At 48.5% G+C, this 26,169-nt stretch overlaps 1 protein-coding gene across 1 annotated transcript; it reads right to left on the reverse strand.

Moving 5' to 3' along the window:
- Window positions 1–17,258: 17,258 nt before the first annotated feature.
- On the reverse strand, window positions 17,259–18,813 carry DMRTA2 (DMRT like family A2). Its single transcript, XM_062497467.1, has 2 exons — window positions 18,321–18,813; window positions 17,259–18,136 (listed from the first exon to the last, which is right to left on the reverse strand). Exons 1-2 carry the CDS (start codon window positions 18,811–18,813, stop codon window positions 17,259–17,261), a joined length of 1,371 nt encoding a protein of 456 aa, XP_062353451.1.
- Window positions 18,814–26,169: the final 7,356 nt, after the last annotated feature.

The following is a 26,169-nucleotide window of genomic DNA, read 5'->3' on the forward strand; positions in this document are numbered from 1 at the left end:
ATGTGGCCAGTGACACACAGCAGTAGGCAGAAATCCCACCTGGGTCTGGGTCTGCACATTGCACAGCCCCACAGCAAGGATCCCTTCCCCAAAGCACTGGGGATTAACTGCACAGAAAGTGGGAGACAGCAGAGAGTCACTTGTTGTTGAGTATAAAGCTGAGACTGCATCTGAGATCATCAGATGATTGTGAATCAGTTTAACATTTGTGGCATATTTGTTTTTACCTAAATGAAATAAGGGCTTTGGGAAATGGCAGAAATAGGCCTTTTTATTTATTTAAATTACCTTTTACACTGTGTTAATAAAAGTATTGCATGGCATTCTCAGCTGCTGTTCCCTTAGTAGCTAGAATGGCCTCCCTCTGTGAATTTCTGGTGCTGACATTTTATTTTTTTCTAATCTTTGGGCTCAAGGCAAATTTTTTTCACCCTGATTTCTTTACAAATATTTGGGGCTTGCTCCTGCATTCCTCAAAGCCAGTGAAAATCCTAAATATGCAAGGAATGCAAAAGCAAACCACAGAGTAATTTATGTTTTCTATTTCACTCACTTTGAAAATCCCCAAAGAGACATATCACTGTTTATTACTACAATAAAACTTTCCTAATTCACTCAAGTGAGTTAATGACTGAGAAACCTCCTGGATATTACCAAACTGGCAAAACATAAACGATTGCTGTATTATTCCCTAAAAAGCAAACCTAATATAAGCTTTTTTTCTTGTTAAGTACACCTGTATTTTATTACTTGTTGCACTGCTTTACTGCTGAATACCAAAGTTTCTGTGGTTTGCTTGAAACCTCAACAATGTGTAAGAGTGCAAGAGATCTGTGAGTCTTAAACCTGAAAAATGCAGGTTTGCAGAACTCACAAACATATCTTGGGGTGTGTCTGAGCTGTGGAAATCACCACAACTGAGATTAATGAAATCCCAATAAACGGTCTATCCTTTTTGCTTGCATTTCGGACAGGTCTGTTCAGCAGGGCCCCGACTTCAAGCACGAGATTTATCCCTGCCACGTCACTTTTATTTACCTGTTACATACAGGCATACTATCAAATTAAAAGCTGATTTAGGGGCTGTTTGTTGTTTTTTCCCAGCCTAAGACCCACCCAGCACAAGGGGTCTTTATTGCCCCAGGTGCCCCTGGCTGCTACTCTAACACAAATGGAGAGTCCATCAGATTCAGTGCACTCACTCCTCTTTTACAGTGGCGTGGAGGAGAATCGGGTATGGGATGCCAGGACTGTTCTGCACCACAGGAACCACGGTGAGAAACAGGAATACCTGAAACACCAGCCCAGCTTTGACCACACAGTGGCAGCAGAACCAAGACACGGCTCAGACAAGCCCCGTATCAAACCTGCCACAGCAGCGAACTTCCACTGGCTCTTGGCAGGGGAAAGAGGGAAATAATAGTACTGTAAAAATACCTTAGATAAGATAAATAACTGGAAGCTGTAGAGAATTTCCCAAAGTTTAAGGGCTCGATTTGCCTAATCCAGCTTGAGATAAGCAACTTGGCGATGCCTCATTTTTGTGGAAAGACCCACTGTGTGTTTTGAGTCTGACTGAAAGCTGCACCCAAGGACAAGCTCTGCCACTGATTGACCTCTAAGAGCTCCAGGGAAAGGGTGAAGAAACTGAGGTTAAGTACAGTGGGCAGCAAATCCTGTCAGCATTGTGCTGGAAGCCTTCAAGCAGCATTCTGAAACAAATTGTTCCAACCCATTAACTGCAAAAGGCAGTGTAATGGGAGTTTTGCTCAGTCAACAGAAGTAAAATTGTTTATTAATTAATCAATAAAAAATAACAACAAGCATGAAAAGAGGCCTTGATCAGCTTCCCACTGCCATGAGTAATTCAACTGTCTCAATGTCTGAATATTTTTGTTTATGCCACTCTCAGCCAGTGGGATGAACAAGCCAGCTTGGAATGGCAAAGGAGCGGTCAACTCCATCTCATTCCTGGCTGTCAGCAGAAGAAAGCAAGCCCAGGTCCTTCTCCCTGCCATCAGATAGCCAGTCCTCCACCATGGAGTGCCATCCATTGGGAGGGGGGGTCCCTCTGTGCAAAGGTCTCATCCCAGCCATGGTACGAGAACAAAAGCTGATGTAGCACCACCCAGCATCCACTTGTCAAAACACCCAGTGCAAGACTCTTAGTGTACTCAAATGGAAAACAAACACTAGATGGAATGGAGGAGCAGGGTGAGGAAGGAGAAAAAAAGTCTGGTCTACAGATTCCACAAATCCTCTTTGAGGAAATGGGCTGAATGGTAGGTGTGGGCCGTAGGAGCAAGATAAGAGATGGGGGATTTTCCCTCTTGTTCCAGACCCCTGCAGGGACCCTGCTCCAAAACCAGCATTGCCCTCTCTTCACACCCCTAACTCCCACTGGGATGGACTTTGGGGCCAGCAGGAGCCTGGCCCAGGAAACTGCCACAGAGCAGGCAACTGCAGCAGCCAGCAGGGACCAGCACATCAGCACCCACAGCAGCTGGGAAGGAAAAGTGTGGTTCCTGGAGCTTCACTGCACAAGGGCACAAAACACTGTAAATTAATTAACTGTCCCTCTGTAATCCAGATGCATTGCTGCAGCCAGTTGTGAGGTGGGAATGGGTGAAGCACTGTCTGAGGACAAAGTGAATCATCCACAGCATTAAACAAACTTGTCAGGGGCTGAAAGCCGCAAACTCAGAGGAGGAGAGCAGCATGTATGCACCACACACATTTTTCAGTTGGCTGTGACCATTTAACTGAACAGAGAGTCATCTGCCTTAATCATTACTATTAAATTTATTATTCATTAACTACATGAATTATTTAAATTTAAGACTTTGGATCCTGGAAGCCATTGAGAGACACTGGCTGCCTTCAGTTTCTGATAGTTGGAAAGATCCTGTCTTCTGGTACTGCCAGCCTGGACCTAAACAACAAGTCAGAGCTAGTCTTGGACTGCTTCAAACATAATATTTTAATAGCTATGTCATTCCCTTCATTTAATCAAATCTTTAGAGTTGATGACTTTATTTTTTCTTCCTTAGCTGGGTGGTTAAAAGTTTGCTTAAAAGCATGATCTAAGGTTCTTGAGGAATTCCAGGACTTTAGGATTCAGATCTGACAAAAATCCTTTCAGTACTAAAGACACTCAGTAAGTCACCAACTTCAGCCAGCACTCACAGTTCAGGTTTGCTAGGGGCAGTAATTGTTCTCCTTTCCCTCTTTCAAACTCCAGCTACCAACTGTACACCAGGAAAGTCTGGGCTGGGAAGGACATGATGCACCTGTGCCCCAGGTAACTCCCCTCTGAACCCATAGGAGCTCTGTGCAGCACAGGAAATTTAACCCCAACCTGCCTCAGTCACAATGAGGTGCCCAAACCACATTTCCTTCTGCATTTGCTTGCAAAGGGGACAGCCCTCAACCTCTGCACTTCCACTGCTGACATTTGAACAAGAGCTCGGCAGGCACCTTTAAAGTTTTAGACATGATTATTAAAACAAAAAGGATTAGGAGACACCACTACTATTACAAACCTCCTGCATTCTCCCAATCATCTCTTTAAGTCCCTCTCAGGAGAGAAGCTGCTTCCTGAGCCCTTTCAAGCACCCTGCAACACTGCTTGGTAACTGGATCTCAGGAAACAACAGGTTGAAGAAATAGTGCCTAGCAGGATGTTTTTCAAAGGGATTTTAATGGCAATGAGGTAGAAACCACTTTGAAAAGTATATCACATGCAGCCACAGGAATCTGCTACCTAACTTAGAGAGAAGAGGTGCAGGTTTAGGAGCCAGAGCAAAGGACAGAGTTGGTGAAGAGATTCCATTAAAGAATTAACAGCACTAGACATGCCAATTAAAGTACAGAATAGGTGGAGGAGAAAATAATATTTCTGCAGGAGGACAAAAATTAAATCCTTTTTTTGGTGAGATTATGTGATATTCATTAAAAGTCTTCTGACCAGAATATGACATACAGGTTCTGACTAGAATATTCTCAGGACAATGATATCTAAATAAAATACTAAACACTGGATTATAACTATAATATTCAATTTTATATATATATATATCTAAAGAAATTTTAAAGGGAGCCTATAAGAAAGATGGGGACAGGCTTCTTAATAGGACTTATAATAACCATTCTAAACTAAAAGAAAATTGATTCAGGCTGGATATAGAGAATTTTTTATTTTTATTTTTTTACAATGAGGGTGATAAAACACCAAAATGGGGTGCCCAGAGAGGTTGAAGATACCCATCTACATGGATGGAGAGCAACCTGATCTAGCTGAAAATGTCCCTGCTTGTTGTAGGGAGAGGGCTGAAGTAGATAACTTTTAAAGGTCCCTTCCAACCCAAACCATTCTGTGATTCAAGGATTTTTGGGCATTTTTTTTTCTTTAATTTTGGCCTTCTTTTTAAATGGCATTTTCTGAGAATGTAGTTTTCTAATTTTGTGATTCTTTCATTAAGGGAGAAATATGCAAATTATTTGTTAAAAAAAAATAAAATTACTTCTAAACAATAAAATTGTAATGGAAATATGGAGACAGAAAAGATCCAAGGTGACTTTTTAACTCTTACTTAACTCAGAATACATAAATTATAGGGACCAGATATGTCCAATACCTTAATTTTATACTATTCATCACCACGTGATTTTTTCATGTTACTGGTAGAAAATCTTGAGACTTGTATTATATGATCTGTCAAAACTATTACTTTTCCTCAGTGAGGAATGTTTCCCCCATAGCTAAGTCAGCTCTCATTTTGACAGAGTTCCAGCTAATAGGATAAAATTCAGTATGCATGTTGTGCATCCCTTTTGCAAGTCCTTATAAATTGGAGTGCACTTCTGGAAGGATAAGGAATTCATGGCTTACACTTGTATAAACCTGCTTGGTCTTCAAGAAAGAACTGGATAAAGGAAGGAAGGAAATTGAGAGTAGTGACTTTTCCTGTATGGTTCTCAGGTCTTCATCAAGGTCAGTAAAACAACATGAGATGTCCCAGGAAAGGTTTTTAAATGAAAAGACCCCACACCTTTTTTCTCAGCTATATTTATCTTAATTATAATTCCTTTCCTCTTGACCAGCAATCTATTGAAATGACTACAGCTTTTCCATGTTCAAGCAGCATCTTTACTATGCTAATAGTCACCTGCCTTTCAACATCAACATGAAACAAAGAGACTTGTGATTCATTATTACTGAATTTTTGGTGAATGCTCGGAGCTGTCCAAGGCACACAGAAAATAAATAAATAAATAAATAAAAGTGGTTTTGTATTGCATAGACTACAAAATGTTTAAATATGGGAAACATCAGTATGAAAGTCACTGAGACCATTCATGCGCATGAAATATCAAAGAAGTTCCCAAGGTCAGATCTAGCTCAGGTATTTTGAGTTTAAAAGTAGATCTCAGACACAGAGCCACATGGTCTAGTACCTGATTTCGTATTTTACCTTTGCAGTGTGGATTTTACAGAGCTCATACACATGATGGTTTTGGTTTTAGTGTCCCATTCTAATCTACATCTGTATCATTATCTTCCTAATCTACACAAAACAAACTTCATCACAAAACATCCATTTCTTACTGATCTCCTGAGAATAATTTTTCCATAATCAACAGCCCTGCTAAATTATCCTCAACCTTAAATCAGCACATAGTCAGCATGCGTGACATGATGCAGAGGGAACTGCTGTGTTAGAAAATGTAATTGGTAAAGAAATTACAAATGGTGAATGAATTCACAAGGGTAGGAGATATACAGAAATATTGCATACACTGACATATTTGTGTGTGCATACACATACAGATAGTACTGTCACTGAACTCAGCCATGACTTCATACACAGATCTGTATTAATCATTTGGTTAATAGTTAATTTCTTTAGACATAAAGCAAAAGCCTATAATGATTAAACAACCGCCATGAGGCTTAGTCAAAAAGTGGGGTTTTTTTCTATCCTTTAAAGTAATCTCTGTAACATCAGCAATTCGCTGCATCTCAGTGTAAGGAGGAATCATTGTGTTGAAAACTTTTCCTTAGTGATATTGAACACAATCCAAGGAAAGAGAATTTCAGCCTTCCTCCTCCTCAGTGTTTAGAAATATAGCACAAGCCCCTACAAAATAGCCACGAGGCTATAAACACCAGTGGTCTCCTAGGAGTAACTTGTCAAAGCACTTCCAGCATTTCAACTGGGACATCGAGTCTTTTGCAAGGTCAAGTGTTACATGGATGACATGGAGACATTTGTAATGTTTGAAAAACTAGGGGTAGACCTAAATCTAGGACCCTGTTCCCAATTAAAAAAAAACATAAATAAGTGAAATGCATATTAAATTAATTGTATGGGATGTGATAGAAAATACTGGAAATTGTATTTTCAACTCTACAGCTGGCACTCACATACTGGCCATTCTCTCTTCCGTGTTTCATCATGAGGGTTTGGTTGGCTGGTTTAGTTTTATCTTCATTCACATTTCTCTTTTAGTTCTACCTGTTCATAAAATGTGGAGCCATCACATTTCACTTTCCTGCCTGGCATCAGACACAGGATTGTTTGGATGAGACCACAAGTGCTCCATGTTCTCTTGTCGCAGGCCAAACTCCACCTTCAATTTTTGAATGGTATTCCAAAGGAAAAATCCAACTTAAACATCAGTGATATACAACAGTCCCATATCATTCAATCACTCTCTTCCATGTCTTTTGCAATAGTTTTGCAGTGCTGCCAGCACCAGGGTAATGTTTTCACAGTGACTCTCAGGTTTCCACTTTCTTACACCACTCTCATTTCCTCCAGGCTACAAAGCCAAGGTGGATGGGTTTGCTAAAATGCCAACAGGATTTCCCCCTTTCCAACAACATGAATGTCTTTATTGTTCATTAAATGCTGTTCTGCAAATACTGGCCTATGGTATTTCTGTAGAATTAATGTTAGAAGTCTATAGGATTCTTCAGATTTTATAAGAAAAAAAAATTGTATTTTTGTACTCCATCTCTCCATCAGGTTAAGTCTATTGATTTAATAAAACAAACCGTCTAAAATTATACAGTTTTTTTAATCACAGCAAGGAATGCCAGTAGGAATAGCTGTTCTCACTGCAAGTTGTCTAGGCAGAGAAAAAGCTCATAATTCACTGTCTGCCTAAGAAATTCTCTAAGGAGAAGAATTTTACTTTTTCATCTTGTTTGTTCTGTTGGTTGATTGGCATGTATCTCTGTATATAACTATATCTGTGGCACAATGTTATAATAGCAAGGAAAACAAAATTACTACCTCTCCCTGACATTTCATCAGCACTACTTGGGAAATATCATCCCTGAAAAACACAGAACAGGGGGTTACAGTTAACACTAAGAAGTGTTAATTAGACAGAGCCGAAATGAGTCATTATAAAGCAGAGGGTATTTTACTTTTCCATGTCTCACAACAGTACAGCTTCCTCAGTGAAGTCAGGGGCTCTGCTCAGGTAGCAGAAAGTGGGAAAATGTATAACCCCTTGTTTGCTGTACTTTATCACTGCACAAGTACTTATTAACAAACATCATCTTTGGCACATGTTCATATATATTCAGGACACAGGGTCTCTTTTGCCATTGTTAGAGCTCTGCTCTAAACTCTGAGGAATTTGACACATTTTAATGAATGAAGACAGAGTCCAGGAGAGCTTTCCTGATACAGAGATTGCACACTTAATTAGGACCCTTATTAAAAATAAATACTCAAGTAGTACAAAAGTCTGCAATTCAAGTCTCGAGTGCCTCATACTGAAACTGGAGACTGTCAATATTAATAGTCACTTTTAAAAAAATAATAAACTGTTTTGAGTAGCTCAAGGTCAAACAGTGTTGGTAAATCAGAAGCAAAATTTAGTATACAAACCAAGTCTTCAGAGACCCATGTGCAGTTTTCACTACAAAACCTTACAGCTTCCTTCATTTGCAAGGTCCCAGTGGTGCCCAGAAATAGCAATATCTCATTCTTATTCCATGAGAATAATCCAGTGAAAGTTAAACAAACCAACCTGCAAAGATAAAGGATAATTGTACCTTTCAAAAGACTGGAGATAAGAAGTTAGTATGCTTGACTCTCAGTGTAGCACGCTCATCTGAAGTATCAGTTATACCTGCTTCAAAATCATTTCATTTTCAGATTAATCTCAGAACTAACCCAGAGCTCACACCCACTGAGCAGCATGTTGCTACCTCAGGAAGCATTTTGGTTGTGTGTATCTTGCTTCCAGACAATATTTTCTGCTTGGGACTATGAAGAAACAAAGGCAACTTTTGCCCAAGTGAGTCCAGAATCCGAGTATAACATCTGAGATCCCCACTTACACCAATAACTAAACTGAGAGGAAAAGAGACTCTCAGTTCGTTGATATATGTGGCAAAATAAAACACAAATAGCACCAACCAGAGTGATATTCACCAATGTTTTCATTGTTATGGTTGCTCATAAAGCCTTCAAAAGCTTTAATAAAATCAGCTTCAGTTTGTTCTTCCAAAACTGATAAGCAATGCTCAAAACTCAGACACCAAAATTGTAGAAGTAGTCATTTGTATGAAAATTTAAAAGGAAAAAAAAATAAAAGGCATGACAGCAGCCTAAGAGTCAAAAGTTTTCAAATATTTCTAATTTAACATATGGTCTGAGGATCTGTCCAAAGAAGTTCTTAAGCATAAAAATTTCATACAAATTTTCTTTCTGTTATAACAAAGTTAATCCTTGAAGTGGAGAAGCATGTCTTTCAATTAAGGCTGAAAAAAACCCATAAGATTAATGATACCATAAATGTCCGCAAAACAAGAGACAGTCAACAAAGATGTCTCTGTGCAAAACATTTACTGAAAACCACCAACATGATCCTTTTTGCTGTTGCATTTTGGATGCCAGATGGCTGGAGGGAGTTCCAGCAGGCAATTTCTTAATGAGAGTTACTCTGCCCGATATCATCAATGTCCATCAGATGCAGAACCTACCCTGCTGAGGCTTCCAAAAACCAGACATTTTACCAATGACTTCACCAGGTCAGTCTTAGCTTTTCACAGTTTACAGAACATCGTTTGCTGTTGTTCAGTTCAGCCCATTTTATCAGGACTAACTTCCCTTAGATATTTCAGTGATGAGGATTAAATTAAAAATGCTGTGAGGCTCCTTCAACAGCTCCACTTTTGGCCCTGTTTCTAAGAGCACAGCTATCACTTATCACCTCCATCACCACAGACTTCCGTCTTAGCAGAGCTATTTCCCTCCCAAGAGCAGAGTGCCCCGTTTTGCCAGCCCTGATTCTAGTTAGAAACAAACCTTCCAGCCAAGCAGATTGATATCCTCATCTCACACAGGTTTGAAGCCCTTTCCAGACCCAAGATATACATGTCCTTGCTTGCCAAGACAACACAAGTTCTTCTTTCAGTGACCAAGGTACTGAAAACTAGCTGAGCCCTCTCCCAAAAGGGAGATTAGGAAGCCAAAGTGAAATGTGCACAGGGCAAGTTAACATTTCAGCCTGGCATCAGAATCCAGAGACCTTTCCAGGTAACCCTTAGGAAGAAACTCAGTAATGGTGACACAGGTGACAGTGCCTTTACCAGCTTCTCCAAGTGCCTGGCATGAGTGTGAGGTGCATTCTGAGCATTTTGAAACCATTACACTCTCAGTAAATTAGAGTTAGGTTAACTCATTCATCTGGTGTACTTTGGGCTACAGATTACATTTGTAAAACACATGATGGGCTAATTTTCCCCCAAATCCAGCAAGTTTTACAACCAATTCTTATGTTTTACCACCAATTCTTTCTGATCCCTTCTGGTGCACATGAAGCTTTCATGAAGAAGGGTAGAGATTTTTGTGAGAGGCTGGAGCCCTGTTTTCCTTGACAAATATACTGGAGCAATTTTCCTGCTCTTGGCCCCACTGCATCAAGATTACTTTCTCTGTGTCAAAGTAAAGCTTCAATAATGTGGATAAAAAGAATGATTAGAGAAATCAAACATAATTCATCCCTCTAAGCAGGAAAAAAAAGCCAGGCATCTCATAGCACACATTCTAGCACACTGGGCTGAGCATTGCAATTTTAGTCCTGTGTGCCTGATCATTTGACATTTACTCCTATTGAACAGGCCCTTAATTAGATTCTCCTGCCAGAATAAGATATCTGACTCTCCCCTTACAAAGCAAAGGCTCTCCAAGTTATAATCTCCACTACTTGCCCCATTCATTTGGCTGTAAATATCTATGGCTAACCTTGCAAGCAGGGGATTTAGAAAACTCAGGAAATCCATAGGTTCTGCCCAAGGTAAACTATGGGCTTCCCCAAGCCTTGAGAGGAGATCAATATCCCATATCCCACTTACAAGAAAGTGAGGTAATGTTTTGATACCTTTGTTCCCTGTAAAGCTGTTTCACCAATGAGTCCCTCCTGCACAAATCCCAGCTCGTTCTCGTTGTTGTCTCATGCTGCTGTTGCTCCTCCTGGTTAGAGGCTCATGGTCTCTGTCTGGATCCAGCTCCCCTTGGCAGGGGTCATATCCCCCTCCCTCCCCTGACTCCAGGTCCTGCTCACCCTTTAAGCCCCTTTCAGGATTTGCTGAATGGTTTATAGAGGCCCTTCTCCTGTCTTGTTAAATTTCTGTGAACCTCTCCTATATTCCAGCCCAGGGCTAGTACCCCATTTCACTTCCAAACATCTGATTTTAGCAACAACCTCAGCATTTTAAGGCCAGCCAGTCTTGTTAAATCTCTCTGTAAACATAAACCCCAAGCAGATCTTTTTAAAGCCTTTGTAATTCATGCTTTCCATCTGCCTGTCAGACCACACGAAAAGATCCACTCTCTGTTTCTGGTTTCCTTTCCATTTCCCTCTTTCCCCCAGGAGCCTGCCCTGCTGTCACAAACCTACTAAAATTCGCACAGATCCTGCCCATCTACTATATGTTCCCAGTTAAACAGGCAAATACTTTCTGAGGATATGTATGGCAGATCTGTAACTATTGATGGGCAATAAGACTTTTAAGGGATTTCTATATCTTTTTTTTTTCTGAAATTTATGGTTTTACCCACCCATTTTTTTATCTATTAATGTATTGAGGGGAAAAAATATTTTTTAGAAACAACCTTAGCATAACTTTTATAAGGTTCACAGCACATTAATAAGATCCAAAACAAGAAAGGATGGAATATAAAACAGAAGAAAAACCCCTCTGTGAACCCATACTAGCTGCAAGTATACTCACACTGAGAACATGTCAAAGGATCCACCCTTACCCCTCACAGATATGCATTACAGAGCTTCTGTATGAAGCCAGGAACCAGACTGTATCCCACATAGCACCATCTCTTACAGAAAATTAATCCACAAACCAGTATACGACAAGATTTTACTCTTCCAGCCCATCAAAACAGGGCTGTCAGGAAGCAATGCTTTTCCCCCTGTAGTTTAGAGTTTGCAAGGATTTAAGATAAAACCTAAGATAAGACTTTAGCTCCCACATGCAGGTAAATCCAATACTGCACAAAACAGCATTCCAAACAGAATTATCTCCCAGGCAGGTGTCTCATCATGCCCTTGTCCACCTTTGCCAAATTCATACCTGGAGTGAAGAGGAACATGTGCTTATGCCAGCTTTTAGAATGAACAGGCTTCAGACCAGACTTTATTATGGCTAGGAATGTTTACCAAACAGCCAGTTGCAGTTAAATCTATCAGTAATAGTCTGGTTTTTCAGCATTTTCATCTCTCTCAATGTACTTGCTTCCACATGAACAACCAGTGAGTCACTGTAAGAACACCCATCACTGTTCTACACCAACAGCCCCTTGCTCAGGCCTTGGGCATGTGAGTGTTCTTGTAATTGAGCCTCCTGACCTCTGTACAGCACCTGGTAACACTTATCTGAAATTAGGGGCTTTTCATCTTTTCTGTGAAAATGTAAATCCCACCGCATAGGTCACCTTACCCAGCTTATGCCAAGTATAATCAAGTCTTAAAATCTCCCTCAGGAAAGGCACATGGATAGAGACATTATATATATTATTATATTAGATCATGCACAACAAGTGGCACATTTTCACCTTGCCTTGTAACACCAAGATCTTATTTTAGTGATTATAAATATTTCCACAGCTCTTAATACTGCACCACAGCTCCACATTGGCTCTTGTGAGCCTAAGACCCCGTCAGTCGCTTGCCTGCTCTGCTCTGAAATTCACCCCTTCCCTGCTCTCCACCCTTCTTTTACCTTCAGGCATTATCCAGAATTTCTTGCTAATATACCTTCTCCAGCTATTTCAGCTCACACCTCTATTAGCCAGGGTGAGCCAGCTCATTCCCGCACCCTTTAACCTCTTCCTACCCCAGGGCAGGTCCCTCGCACTAACAGCACCTCCCCCGCATCAGCACCGCACCCTCTTTCCTTTGCCGCCGCACTCAGTAATTCCCACCAAATCCAGCAGCCCGCTGGTTTTACACAATTTCACGGTGAGTTCAAGGCCAAGGTGGGTTGCCTGGCTCCCGGGACTCCGCTGGCCGAGCCCCGGCCTCTACCTGGGAAAGACAGCAGCAGCTCCGGCAGGACATCATCCGCCGCCCCAGCAGTGGCCGTGGCTCCCTGGGTCAGGAGCATCTCTTCCGTTGGGTACTAAATTCCCTAATGACATAGAAATAAGGGGTAGTGGCTGAAAAGGAAAAATTTTCAGGTTAAAAAGTGTGTTTAAATTAATGATATCTTCTATTTTATTTTTTTTTTACTAAGATCATTTTGGAGATTAAATACAAACTAGCTTTGTGCAGTTTCAGGGGTTTTTTTCTATGCATTCTATTTTCCTAACTTACCGCTAACAGCAGATTTGTGGGGCTTTTTGTTTCGTTTTCTCCCTAATAAAAAGGTAGAGAAAAATAAAGGGGGAAATGGAAAGGAACAGTAAGAGGGGAAAAATATTCTTTTGCAACGGTGTATTAGTATTTCTGTCGAAATCCGAGGGATGGAAATCGGAATTTTCACATGCCTCAGTTGGTGTAAAAGGCAGCAGAAAAGGGTAGAACACTCCGTTCCTCTCCCGTTGTAACTCTGCGTCCCTCGCTCTCTTCCATCTGTTGAGTTCCAGACGTGCCGCTGCTGCCCCGGGCGAGCTGCAGCCCCCGGGGCTCCCTGGAAGCCTCCGCCGGCTCTTCCTACGGAGCTGCTCCTCCTCGTTTCTTCCACCTGCTTAATCACATTTAAATATATTAAATACTTTCCTATTGTTGTTCTGGCATAGAAGTAATTGCCGCAGTTGCCATGGGGATGTTATGACAACACGGGGGGGATGCCCGCGCAGTGAGAAGAGGCAGAGGTGTCCCCTCGCCGGGGGACGTGGGAAGTTCTTGTACCTGACACCGGCGCTGAGCTCCCGCCGCGGAGATCAGCCCGGGAGCCACGGGGTACCTGGTCTCGCCTCCGCCCAGGGGACGCGGAGGAGGGATGTCCGGGAGCGGGGCCGAGGGGTGGGACGGAGAGAGCAGCGCTCCCTCCGACGGTGCCGCCGGCGGCAGCGGTGTTTGCTCAGCGCCGGCACAAAGGCAGCCCCGCCCGGCGAGGGGCACCCGGGCCATGCCATGCCGTGCCGTGCCGTCCCGTCCCGTCCCGTCCCGTCCCGTCCCATCCCCGCTCTCCGGACAGCGCTGGGCTGCCGTGTGGTTTCCAGCTCGGGAAACGAGGCGGCGATTCCCGGGACAGCCGCGACAGCGGGGCCGCAGAGCTCCCGTGGCCGCGGGACTCGGGACTCGCCCCTCGGTCTCCAGTGGAACAAGGCATCGCTGTCCCCGCTGGAGTGGCCCTGACTGCCTAGGGCGCCGCGTGGAAGCAGGATCACCACCCTTCCCTGCCGTGGGTGTCCCCTTGGTCCCAACAGCGGACGGGGATGCTCCGGGCCGGAGCCGGGGAAGCGACACGACCCCGCTCCGAGCCCCCTCCATCCCCGGGGCCTCGACAGCCAGCCGGGTTTGCGGAGGGGTGGGGAAGAGGCGGCTCTGGAAAGCGTGGGAGGGTAGCGGGAATTCCCCCCTCAGGATGAAAAATAAACTGGCCAGCCTGGAAAAGACCCCCCGCTCCCCTCCCCGGCCCCGCTCAGCCCGCTGGGCTCTGCCAGGGCCGGGCCCCGCCGGCCGGGACTGCCTCGCAGCGAGCAGGGCGCGGGGAGGTTCATTTTAGGTGAAGGAATGTCATTTCGCTACTAAATGGTTAGTCTAATTTGATCTTTATTATGCCGTGGATTAGGGCTGATTCATATTAAACACGAGTGCAGTTAATATAACTCTGGAACGTGTCCCGCTGTACGTACAGCAGCCGCTGCTGCAGCTCCGCCGCTTCCTGCGACCCGTGGATTAAGATTTAATTAACAGGGAAGTTTGCGAGCGCTCGCCCGCAGCCTCTCTTCTTCACAAATAATTTATACTCGGTTCCGCCGATTTTTATTCAAGTGACAGCATTTTATTTTACTCTAAAAGAAACCTGAATATTTTATGTTCTGCTGGAGGCTTCTGTATACGAACCTCTGCGAGGCAGCTTCAAACCCAAGGGATTTTTGTCTTTATTTTTTTAAATCTACGGGAATTACTTCAGTAAGACAATTTATCAAATTCTCCCACACACCCCCCTTCTCCTCCTACTCCCTCCAGTCTAACTGCCTAAACTACCCATATGAAAGTTAATCGTCGTGATCCCTATTGTAGGTTATATAAATCCAAGCTCAAGCCAACCTCCAAGACACGGCAACAATTCTGATAAATTGTCCTGCTCGCCTAACTACACAAGAATGGCTTTTATAATTAAAAGGGGAGCAGAGTTAAATCAACAGCTCCTAAGCCCTTCTCAACAGGGCTAGAATGGGAGAAATGTGGCGACCCGATTTCTTTAAGTAGCAGCTCTTTGTAGCCCGTTCATAATCCTAGATATGGAAACCCATCCTGCACAAAGTCAGCTGCCAACCAAAAAAGGAAAAAAACAGGGGGGAAAAAAAAGTTTATTCAGATGCTCTACGTCCATCTTCCCCCCCCCAGTCTAACATAACCCTAGCACTTTATAACCAAACAGACAACTCCTTTTTCAATTAAAGTGGAATTAGGAAACTCAATCAAATTAGCTCACTATTAAAGCCCTTCTTTATTAAACCGTTTTATTGTAGTAATATTAAGTTTCACCCGCTCTTGGAACACGAGACTTTAAAAAGTTTCCCTTGTGATATTGATTTGGCTGCTCCCAGGATGGATCAGGGTCAAAAGTATTTGCCTAGGTGTAATCTGTAACATTTACGTACTTTTTTGTTGTGTTTTTGTTTTGGGTTGTTTTGGGGGGGTTTTTAAAGAAAATCTTAAAATTGTATCCAAGTTGATCAATGGCATGAAGGATGAAAGAACTGCGTTTTGATTCAATTTGATTTTGCTCTGGAGCTTCCTTCCATAGCTCTGGCGGATTCCTGTCCTCCCAGCCCCACCAGTATACGAACTGGTTGGTAGGAGCCGCGCTGGCAGCTCCCAGCCAATGTTTACACAGTTATATTTGAAGTGAGAAAGTAAACAGTCCAGCTGTGCCACGGAGCGGTTCGGTGGGATTAGGTTTCCATACCAACCAACTTTAGGAGCTTTTACAGTCTTAATTCAACCATGCACTGAACTTGTTCTTTGTGAGTAATAGTTTTCCTGGGCCAAACACTCCCAGGACTGGCAAGAAAGTCACGCTCCAGCCTTTGGCGGGATCGCCTCTCGGGATGCACGGGGGCACGCCCGCTGCTCCACTCTCATCCCAATACAGAAATAAGCAGAGGCAGGAAAGTCCTTCTTACTTTTTGATCTCGGAGAAAGTTTGGACACTGTTGCCAAAAAATAAAAAAAAAAAAAAAAAAAAAAAAAAAGGAAAAAAGCCACGAGAGTAGCCTTTACTCTCGGATGAGGGTGAAGGACACACAACTCCAAAAACAGAGAAACCTTCCCTGTACTATCTTAACTCATCCACCTCTGCCGCAAACACATCCTTACATTTTGAAAAACGTTATTATTATAGATCCCTTTGCTCCTTTTGACACAAAAACAACTGAAACGCACATTCAAATTTCAGATACGAGGGGTAAAACCGCTGCTACACAACCTGCGGTTCACAAAGTGGGATTTGCTCTAACCAGGTTTCTCTTTGCGACAATGCCAAATTCCCTAAATATAACAAAAAACATCAAGGTACTGAAGGGATAAGCCCTACTTAAATTTATACCACTGTAGGTTTGTTGGTTGGTTTGTTTGTTTGTTTTTTCCACAGGCATCAATAAGAAAAAGACCAGAACCAGAAATAAACGTATTTGACAATTTCAGTTGATAAGGAATTTGCTCTTGCTTGTATGCTTTGCTTTTATTTATAAATTTATCTGAAGAATATCTAGTGTGACCATGATAAAAATGTAGTAAACATGTTTGAACTATTTGCATAAACTCCTTTAAATATTGACTGTACTTGTCAAATGAATTTCCCAAAACACACTTCCATCATCTCATAAAATACCACTTGCCATTCATAAGGCTGATTTTTTTTAATAGAAAATAACATTTATTTCTATGAAATGGAAACACAGAATTACCTGTTAGAAACAGCAAGAAGTTTGCTACATCAGAACAAGAAAGCAATTTTCTTGCAGATCACAAATGAAGGAGGTTTATTAAACCATCATACACCATTGGCGCCAGGGTCCTACGGACAGTTACAAATATATCTACTTTCCAATGTTATATACAGACCATAACGTTTCTGGGGGCGGGAAGGAAAAGGTTTTCAATTTGACAATGTTTCATCTATATGCCTGGTAAGTATAACAATGCGCTGCCTAACCTTTAGCTTAACGTTAATACCAAGTTCACCTACGAGTTACATTAATAACTTAGATTTCCATTTTATAACATTATACACTTGCTAGTATACATATATATATATGTATGTGTGTGGGAAAGAGCGTGTGTGTGTGTGTATGTGTGTCTGTGTGTGCGTGCACACCCCACGACGCGCTGAGGATATCCATGCTTGTGGCCATAAGCAACAAAGAGTGACTCGTCTGGACAATGAAAGTGCACCTTTATCACCTTAATACACCTACACCTGTCCGCGCCGGGTTCTGCACGCAACCACTGCCTGCACGGGGGAGAGGAGGCCCCCCGAGTCCGTCCACCCGTGCCTACCTAGCTACCTCTACACAGACGAGCTTTTTAGGAAGCCGCTATTGCTTCTCGGGGGTGTTGTTGACCATGGGCCCGTAGAGCCCGCTGGAGTACACCTGCTCCTTGTGCACGGCGGAGCGGTCCCGCATCAGGTCGCTGAAGGCGTAGTCCACGGGCGGCCGGAACCCCAGCGTGGGCATCAGCCCGGCCGTGGAGTAGGGGGTCATGAAGGCCAGTCCGCGGCTGTGTGCCGAGTAGGCGAGGCGCAGGGGGTTCAGTCCCAGGTGGGTGCCCAGGGGGTAGGCGCCGGCCTCGGCCCCGAAGTGCGTGGCGTTGGGCTGCAGCGGGGAGAAGGCGGAGCGGCTGCCCAGGGTGCCGATGGCCGGGGCCATGGCGCCGGCGATCAAGGGCCGGTGGTGGGCGGCGGCGGCGGCGGGGCTGGGCGGCAGGCCCTGCAAGGAGCCGTCCCGGGCCCAGCCCTCCTCGGGGCCCTTCTCCGGGCCGCGGTTGTTGAGGATCTGCTCGATGGCCTGTACCACGTCCCCGCCGCAGCCCTGCAGCACCAGCTCCAGCACGCTGCGCTTGTGCGCCGGGAAGACGCGCGTCAGGATGTCGATGGGAGTCCGCTGCCGGCCGCCGGCCGAGGGCGACGGGTCCTGCTCGTCCTTGTCCGCCTCTGAGCCCGAGTCCGAGCCCAGCGGGCTGATGGAGCCCGGGCTCTCCTCGCCCTCCTTCGGACCCTTGGAGACGGGTGAGCTCAGGAAGGACTCGCCGTCCCCGTTCTCCGAGCCCGAGCCGTGGCGAGCATCTGGGGAGGAGGTGCCGGGCACGGACTCGCCGTCCGGGGAGAGGGGCTTCCCGCCCGCCTGCTGCGGGGTGACGGCGCGACTCGGCAGCAGCGTCTTGGGGAACAGCTCGAACTTCTGCATCTTGGACTCTGCGGGTCGGCGGGACAGAAGGAGGAGAACCGTCAGTGCGGCTGCCCCGGCGGGCCCCGAGGAGTTCCCCGGCCGTCGGCGGAAACACCTCCCCGCAGGTCCGCGCCCCGCTCATCTCCGCCGCCCCCCCAGGTCCCTTCTGCCCCCATCACCATCGCTCCGGGGCCCGCAGCGCGGCCTTACCTGAGGCGCCGGCGCCTCCCTCGCCGCCTCCCCCGGCGCAGACGGAGCCGAACACCTCGTACGCGGGCCGGGGCGGGATGATGCCGTTGGCGGCCGCCAGCGCCAGCCCCTCGGCGGTGCCGTAGAGCAGCTGGAGCTCGCGGGCCTCGTTCTCCTCCTGCGCCTGCTGCCGGCGCAGCGCCACCTGAGCGGCCATGACGCGCTGGCGCTCGGCGATGAGGGTACACTTGGCGCACATGCAGTCCTTCCAGCGGCAGTACCGCTTGTGGCCCTTCAGTGCCGACACCACCCCGTGGTTGCGACAACGGGCGCACTTGGGCGTCCGCGGGTACTTCTCGGCCGCCCGCAGCAGCAGCGGCGGCGCCCGCAGCAAGCTCCCGGCCACGCTCACCGGCAGCGTGGCCGCCGCCGCCGCAGCAGCGGCCGCCACTGAGCTGGGGGGTACCGGGGGTGGCGCAGCGGGCACGCTAGGCAGCTCCGACCGCAGCTCCATCCCGGCGAGCCCGCCCCGAGAGAGGGGCTCCCCCTCCCCGGCCTCCCCCAAAGCGACGCGGGGCGGGGGAGCCCCTGCTCCGCACCCGCGCCCGGGCGCGGAGAGGCTCCCGGCACCTTCAAGCGCAATCACGAGGGAGGGGCACACAGAGCCCCGGCAGCGGGCATGCAAAGCCCAGCTCCCGTCCTCTCGCCTAGCTCGACGCCCCCGTCCCCCCGCACCGGCACACGGCCCAGGAGCAGGGCTCAAGTGATGGGGGGCCCGTCGGGAGCCGTTCCGCGCCCTCCTCCCCTCCGCGCCTGAAAAGCAAAGCTAACACAAGAAAATCCAAGAAAACTTAGATCACTCTCGCTTCCTTGCTCTCCGTGCTCCTCTGGCGGGGCAGCACCAAGTCCATCGCGCCAGGCTCAAAGCCGAGCTCTCCCGTCCGCGCTTGCGGGGCCGCCTCTCCCCACGGCGCACCGGTGCAACCCGAGCTGCTCCCTAAACTCCGCTCCCCCTTCCCCCTGTAACTGCAGCCACAGACTAGCAGTGTCCCTTCAAAGAACAATCCGGCACCTTCAACGACAGGATCCCTCGCCACGAGCCGCAGAGGCTAAAATCCAGAAGAGAACAGGGAAAAAAAAAAAAAAAAAAAACCGCCCCGAAGAGCACCTCCGCAACCGGGCAGAGGTGCCGGGCTCATCCACCGCGGCGAGCCGGAGCAGGCAGTCGGGGCCGGACGCGGAGCCCCCCGGGACGCGGTGCGGTGCGGTGCGGTGCGGTGCGGTGCGGTGCGGTGCGGTGCGGTGCGGTGCGGTGCGGTGCGGTGCGGTGCGGTGCGGTGCGGTGCGGTGCGGTGCGGTGCGGTGCGGTGCGGTGCGGTGCGAGCGGAGCGGAGCGGAGCGGAGCGGAGCGGAGCGGAGCGCGCTGCCCGCCGCGCCGCGCGCCGCCACTCGCGCTATTGTTGCGCCCCGCGTTGCCATTAGGCAACGTTGGACAACAATGTGGCGCCTGCCATTGGCCAGGGCCCGCGCGCCCCGCGCTGATTGGCCGCCCCGCGCTCCGCTCGGCCGCCCGAGCGCGCCGCACCCGCGGAGCTCCGGGAGCGGCCGGGGGGCACCGCGGGGACAGCGCGGCGGCGTGGGCGTGGGTGTGCCCGAAAACACTGCCCGCTCCCCCGCCACCTGAGGGTTTGGCTCTCTTTTCCTTTTTTTTTTTTTTTTTTTTTTTTTTTTTTTTTTTTATTTTTTTTATTTTAGTTCATTGGAAACGGTACTTGCCAACCGTTTGATTGATTTTTTTTTTTTTCTGGGTGTTACTTGTCAAAAGGGGAGGGGGGAATATGCCGCGGAAGGTGACAATTCAATTTATGGTCTCTCCCCTCCCCTTGGAGATTTTGTTTTATGATAGTACGTAACGATCCTTCCTTCCTTCCTTCCTTCCTTCCTTCCTTCCTTCCTTCCTTCCTTCCTTCCTTCCTTCCTTCCTTCCTTCCTTCCTTCCTTCCTTCCTTCCCACTCCGTCTCTCTCTCTCCCCACGCCCGCAGGTGAATGTACAAGTGCTGCCGCAGCAGGAGAAGCCCAAGGTGAGTATGATTTTCCATCCTTGCGCTGCGCTTTAGCCTAGGGGAGCCCTGCCCTTCGCTCCCCATAAAGTAAAGTTCGTTCTTCCTTTCTCCTGCCAGCTGTTTGCGTGACTACATGTTCAACAGGCGCCTTCCCCGCGGGGACAATAAACCCGAGGGACTGATTTTTGAGGAGGAGGAGGAGGAGGCTGCCGGGCCGGTAACTGTATATTAACCCCGGAGCTTTTGTTTTAGCATCAGCACCCGGGTTTGACGTCACCCTCGCTGGTAGCGGGAGGAGGTAGCACTTCGGTGGGAAATAACGCTGTCTCCTTTCCCCAGAGTTCTCCCCTCTCTTTCCCACGAGGGATCTCCATCCTCCTCGGCACTTTCTAAAGGTTTTTTTCACACGAGTCCGTAAGTTCTTGCCCGTAGCGGGAACCGTCTGCCGGTCCTAGGGGCCTCGTCCCGCCGCTGCAGCATCTCCACCTGCTCTCCCACGCCGCGAGTCCTGTTCCCGGTGCCTTCCCGGGTGGGTGCCCCGGGCGAGCTGCGGGCCCCGAGCCGGGAGGAGAGAAAGCCCCGGCTCTGCTGCTTCCTCCGCGGGCTGGAGAGAGCGCAGGGCCGCGGGGCAGCCCCGCTGCAGGACACGCTGGCGCTGCCACGACTCTTCCCCCTGATCACTCTGCTTTCGTGGTTGCGAAAAGCACAATTGCAGTGCCCTCCAAATTTTCAATATTTTTATCGCACTTACATTCGCCTTCCTCCTTTTTTTTTTTTTGTGGGGGTGTCACGAAATGAGCGTTTTCCTACCCGATTTTCTGCGGGTGCAGCTGCCACCCACTCCTCGTGATTTAGGTGTTATAACACCTTTATTTAATACAGCAGCCAAGTCAAAATATCCGATTTAATTTTATTCGCAACCACTAATTTTATTCTCCGGGGCGTATTACTCTGTCCATCTGATTTAACTGGGAATTCGTGGAACTCGATCAGACCTAATAAGAAATATTTAAAGTATTGCTTTATGTTGGTTTAACAGGGACAAAATGTTCTCCATTTTTCTTGGCAGTTTTGTTTGGGGTTGCGATGGGGTTTTTTCTGCAAATACCTTCACTTTCCTCCCCGAGGCAGCCCACCACCAACAACAACAACAACACAGAACGGGTTACGCCGATTTCCCCCATTCCCTTATCTTTCAGCTCTGACTTCAGTTAAAGGGCTGGGTTATCCTTTCCGGTTATGGCGGTTTAAAATTATTGTGAAAACAGCCATAGGGAAAGAAACAAACAGACAAAAAAAAATTAAAACACACACAAGAAAAAAAAAAACAACAAAAAACCAAAAACCAACAAAGCAAATAACCCAAGAGTGGGTCAGTAATCAGCCAGTGATGGTGGCTTCTGTTCGGAGACTCAAGCTTTCAGTAACATTGGGAACGGAGGAGTGGAAGCTGGAACACACACCGTGCAGCATCTCTATCCCAAGGCCGCTCCCCTGGGCTCCTACAGCACGGGCTCACTCACTGTGACGGCAGAGTTGGGGTGCAGTGTCCCAGAGCTGAGCTCGTAAATGCCCAGTGCCTGTTCCTGCTGTTTGTCCAAAGTCAGCAGAGGACACCCCCTCGTCCAAAACACTTAGCCACGGGCTGGTTTTGCATGCTACACTCAGTATCAATCCGACATCCTAACAGTAGGGGTTTATTAAATAAAAACTTTAAAATTGCAACAATACGTAATGCAACTTCAGCAAGTTCTGAGGACATTTGTCAAAATCTCCCCCGGTTTCAGGAGCGCTTGACGGTTTCCCACGTCCCGCTCCTCTCCGGCCGCCTCCAGGGCCGGCAGCAGCCCCGGCAGGCGCCCGGAGGCGGAGGGGGCTGGAGGCGAAGCCGCCGCTCCCGGGATGCGCCGCTCTTCGCCGGGATCGCACCCGACTCGGAGCCGAGGCCTCTTCTCGGACTCGACGCCCTGTTCCGGGTGACTCTCCTGCTCAGGGACACTGTTTTCTCGCTTTCCAGGCTGGAGGGGCCGCTTCCAAGCGGTACCCACCTACCCCTGTGCTGCTCTTCTTTTACGAGATGGGTTTAGAAAAGGAGAGCCCGGAATCACACTTCTCACTGGTTTAATATTTTAACAATAATAATTTCTCCCTTTCCCGTATATTGCTTTGAAAACTTTTCACTGAGAACACAGACAGTGCGCACATTTCACAGGTTTATTAAAACAAACCACCCCTGAGCCCGGAGCAGCAGAGGAGCGGCCAAGACTTGCATGGACTCGGGGCTCTCTCCAGCTCTGTCCCGGCCTGCCAGAGCCCAGTGTGCGTGTGTGAGTATGGACGGGAGGCAGAGGGGACGTGGATGTTTCTCTGCCCCCACCCCTCCCTTTTTCCTCCCTTCTCTCCTACTGCAATTCATTTCTGTTTGACGAGGCACAATAAAATCTTCTTGTACATCCCTGCTCCCGTGTCTTTATGGGGGAGGGATGTTTGTTTTAGGCACGCACAGAACAGCCGCGCTCCCGCTGCCCGGGCGGGACGTGGAAAGAGAAATTCATTTCTCCAAACCCGCTGAAACGGGACTTTAAAGCCCTCGAGACTGGTGTCGCTCCCAGCTTGGCTCTGGGAGCAACACCCAGCGTCAAACCACGAGAGGAGCTCAGGCTTGGACCCAGCTCCTCTCTTCTCCCCGCAGGCGCTGGCCGGGCCCGCAGGAGCAGCCCGGGGTGGCACCGGGCTCCAGGGTGCTCTACCCGGGCCGGGCTCGGAAAGCCGCCGATCTCCGGAGCCACCGGGGCTGAAGGGTGCTAGAGGGGATCCCCACCGTGGTCAGGGCAGCCCGCGCCCTCCAGAAGTCTGAAAGTCGATGCTACTTCGTTATAGGGATGACCAGAGACGCCGCGTTTCTTTGCGCGGTGCCCCGGCTGCTGCATAGTTATCCCCGCTGTGCGTTTGGCTCTGGCAGCATCCAGAAACGCAACACTCGGCACCCATGGCCCAGCGCTTACGTCTGGGTCAGCTCGCTAAAACACGACAGGGATTTAATATATTTATTCTGAAGAAGCCCTGATTTCTTCGCTGTTTCCTTCTCTCCTCACTCCCATTGATTCACCAAAATGTTTCCCATGTACGGCCGCTCCGGTGCCCCAGTTTGAGAGGGCTGCAGCAACGGTGCTGCTGTAGCTTCCCCAATTGCAGTAGTAAAATCTTAATTAAAAAGCGCCCGGCTATTGGCTGCCATACGGGGGAAGGGACGCACGCCCGCAGGCAGCGCAGTCCTCTGAAGCATCCCAGAGAAATATAGTTCTTGATTAGTGTATTTTCATCTCGTTCTTAGCGGAAGACAGTTTGTAAGTACCTGCTAATGTTAGTGCTCTTTAAGGTTTCAATTGTTCTAGGGGGTTTGCCATTGACTTTTTCATTATTTACCTACTGAATCAAAGTAAGCAAATGCCATCTGTTTCCCTGCTGCTATCATCTTCACTTTTAATTATCCGCCCAGCCGCCTAATAGAGATGATATTAAACTAAATCTTTTTGACATTAAAAGTAATTATCCCCAAACCAATATTACAAGAATGAAAATTACCACCACCACCACCACATCCCCCCCCCCTTCAAGAAAAAGGCGCATTCCTCCTAGTCCAGGCAACCTCTTCAGATCCGGAGCGAGGAAAGGGAGACGGAACTCCCGTTAGCGCGGATTTCTCAAGTATTTGAAACATTATTAACTCGATTTCCCGGCTCCCAGTGGGGGAGGAAAAAGCGTCAAGTGAGAAAGATTTGTGGAACAAAATAAGGGAAATTCGGGGCTTCGCGCACTCCTGTGCGGGCTCCTCTCCGCCCGCAGCCCGCCGGTCGCACGGGGAGAACCCACAGCGGGGCGGGCGGCGGGGCCGGGGCTGCCTGACCCCTCGGGGATCCGCCGGAGCCCGCGCAGGCACCAAGCCCCGGCTTTCGGGGGGAGCAGCGCATCCTCAAGACACAGACGCGCGGCCCTCGAGGGGCTTCGCACCATCGAGGTGGCATCGCGCTGGCGTCGCGGGACGGTCATTAGAGGGACATTGGGTCGGGGCAGTGACGAAGGGGCACGGCGGGTCCTCTGACAGATGGCCGCCGGCTGAATTACCTCCACAGAGTCATTTCGCTTACTCCCAGACTTCTCCGCCATTTCTCCTCCGACTCGCTTTAATATGAGCCTGAGCCGCGTCCCCCATTTCCTTTAATATGTGCTAAACTGAGCTAATTTTAATTGCATGTTTCAACTTTGCTAATTAAATAGAGTGGTCTAATTAAAAGTGACTAGGGAACAGTTTTAATTCAACCCTCTACTTTTTTAACAATCCATTATGCAACAAATCCAGGGTAAGCCCTCCCTTTAAAAAAGCTACAGATGATTGAGTTTTTACACCTTTTTACACGCTCACAATGGGGAGATTTGACCCAACATATGTAGCGCTGGGGCCGGGCCCCCCCGGCTCCCCGGCGGGGCATCGCGACCGAGCCGCCTCGCTGCTGCTGCCCCGCCTGAGCGCGGCTGGACCCGGGGGCTTCCCGGGGCCTCCCCGCTGGAAGTGAGGAGACTATTAGCCCAGCAGAGGTTAGAGTAGCACATCCCCAAGACAGCAGACCAGGATTTGGGAAAATCGGGCTCTTTACACGCTTCATCTCTTCACCAAGTGCTCATTAGGTTGTTAACCTCTGGTTCACATGAAAGGGTCATGTGATGAATCCCCTCCCGAACAAATGGGCGCATCCCCCTTCAGGCACTGAACAAAGCCCTTAAAATAACTGCACAAGAAAGCCTTTAGTTGTTACTCTAAAATTTCTTTTCTCTGAGAGCTTGTGCTCATCCACACACACGCACACCGATACACAGAAAGAGGAAAAAAAGCTCACACACGCAAAAATCCGTCCATCACCCCGCCCTCCCTCGTATGCTGGAGATAAAAATTAAAAATCCGTGGTCCGTCCCAAGAGCCTTCGGCGCTGGCTGATGTCCCCCGGGTTTGGCTGAGGTTCGGGCTGGGGCTTCCCAAGTGAGGGGAAGGAAATCTTAATCGCTTTAGCGGGGCGGGCGGGGGAGCAGCCTGTGCCTGTGGAGGGGGAAGGCCACGCGTCCCGGCAGAGGACAGCGCTCTGCTCGGAGGGGGCACGGGGATGTGGGGGTGCCCATGCCGGCCCCCTGCTCTGCTCTGCCCTTCTTCCACCCGCCAGAGAGACGCTGAGCGGATCCATAGCTGAGGAGGGCGCGGGCAGGAGTTCCCTTTCCTTGTCGGGGGAGAGAGGCGACAACCGGGACATCTCGGGGGGAGCCCAGTGCCCTCCGTGTCCCCCTCTGTCCCAGGCCCCGCTCTGCGCCGGGATCGAGAGCAAAGATCGGGTCCTCTCCCAAACCAGACGGGCTCAGCCTCCGGAACCAGCTCTGCCTGCTCAGGGCTCGCTGCCCACGGAGGGCCGGCCGGGGAGCCGCATTCCCACCGCTCGCCTGTGGATTTGGGGCTCTTTAAGACCTTTGCTTTTCTCTCCCTCCCTCCTTCTCCCTCTCCCTTTTTATTTCCCAGCCCCTCGGGCATGGATTAAAGTGACAGACAATTTTCCCCTCGCACCTTATTGATGGTTAAATGCACTCTGAGTTAATGCGCGGGAAGCGAGGAGGGAGGGGGGGGCTGTCCCGGCAGCGCTGCGAACCTCGGCGGGCGGACGGAGCGGCCGCGGGCCGGGGGCGGCTCGGCACGGGCAGCGCCGCATCCCCGAGCTGGTGGCTGCGCGGCGGCGGAGACTCCGCGGGAATGCCGGGGACACGGGGA

The sequence above is a fragment of the Cinclus cinclus genome, chromosome 8 (genome assembly GCF_963662255.1).
Source record: "Cinclus cinclus chromosome 8, bCinCin1.1, whole genome shotgun sequence".
In the NCBI taxonomy this organism is placed as follows: domain Eukaryota; kingdom Metazoa; phylum Chordata; class Aves; order Passeriformes; family Cinclidae; genus Cinclus; species Cinclus cinclus.

What these genes read in the sequence shown, in the direction of transcription:
- DMRTA2 (XM_062497467.1), bottom strand. Translation starts at nt 18,813, where the DNA reads ATGGAGCTGCGGTCGGAGCTGCCTAGCGTGCCCGCTGCGCCACCCCCG. An exon ending in GGGAGGCGCCGGCGCCTCAG is followed by an intron (nt 18,137 to 18,320) that starts GTAAGGCCGCGC and finishes GCCGACCCGCAG; the next exon opens with AGTCCAAGATGCAGAAGTTC.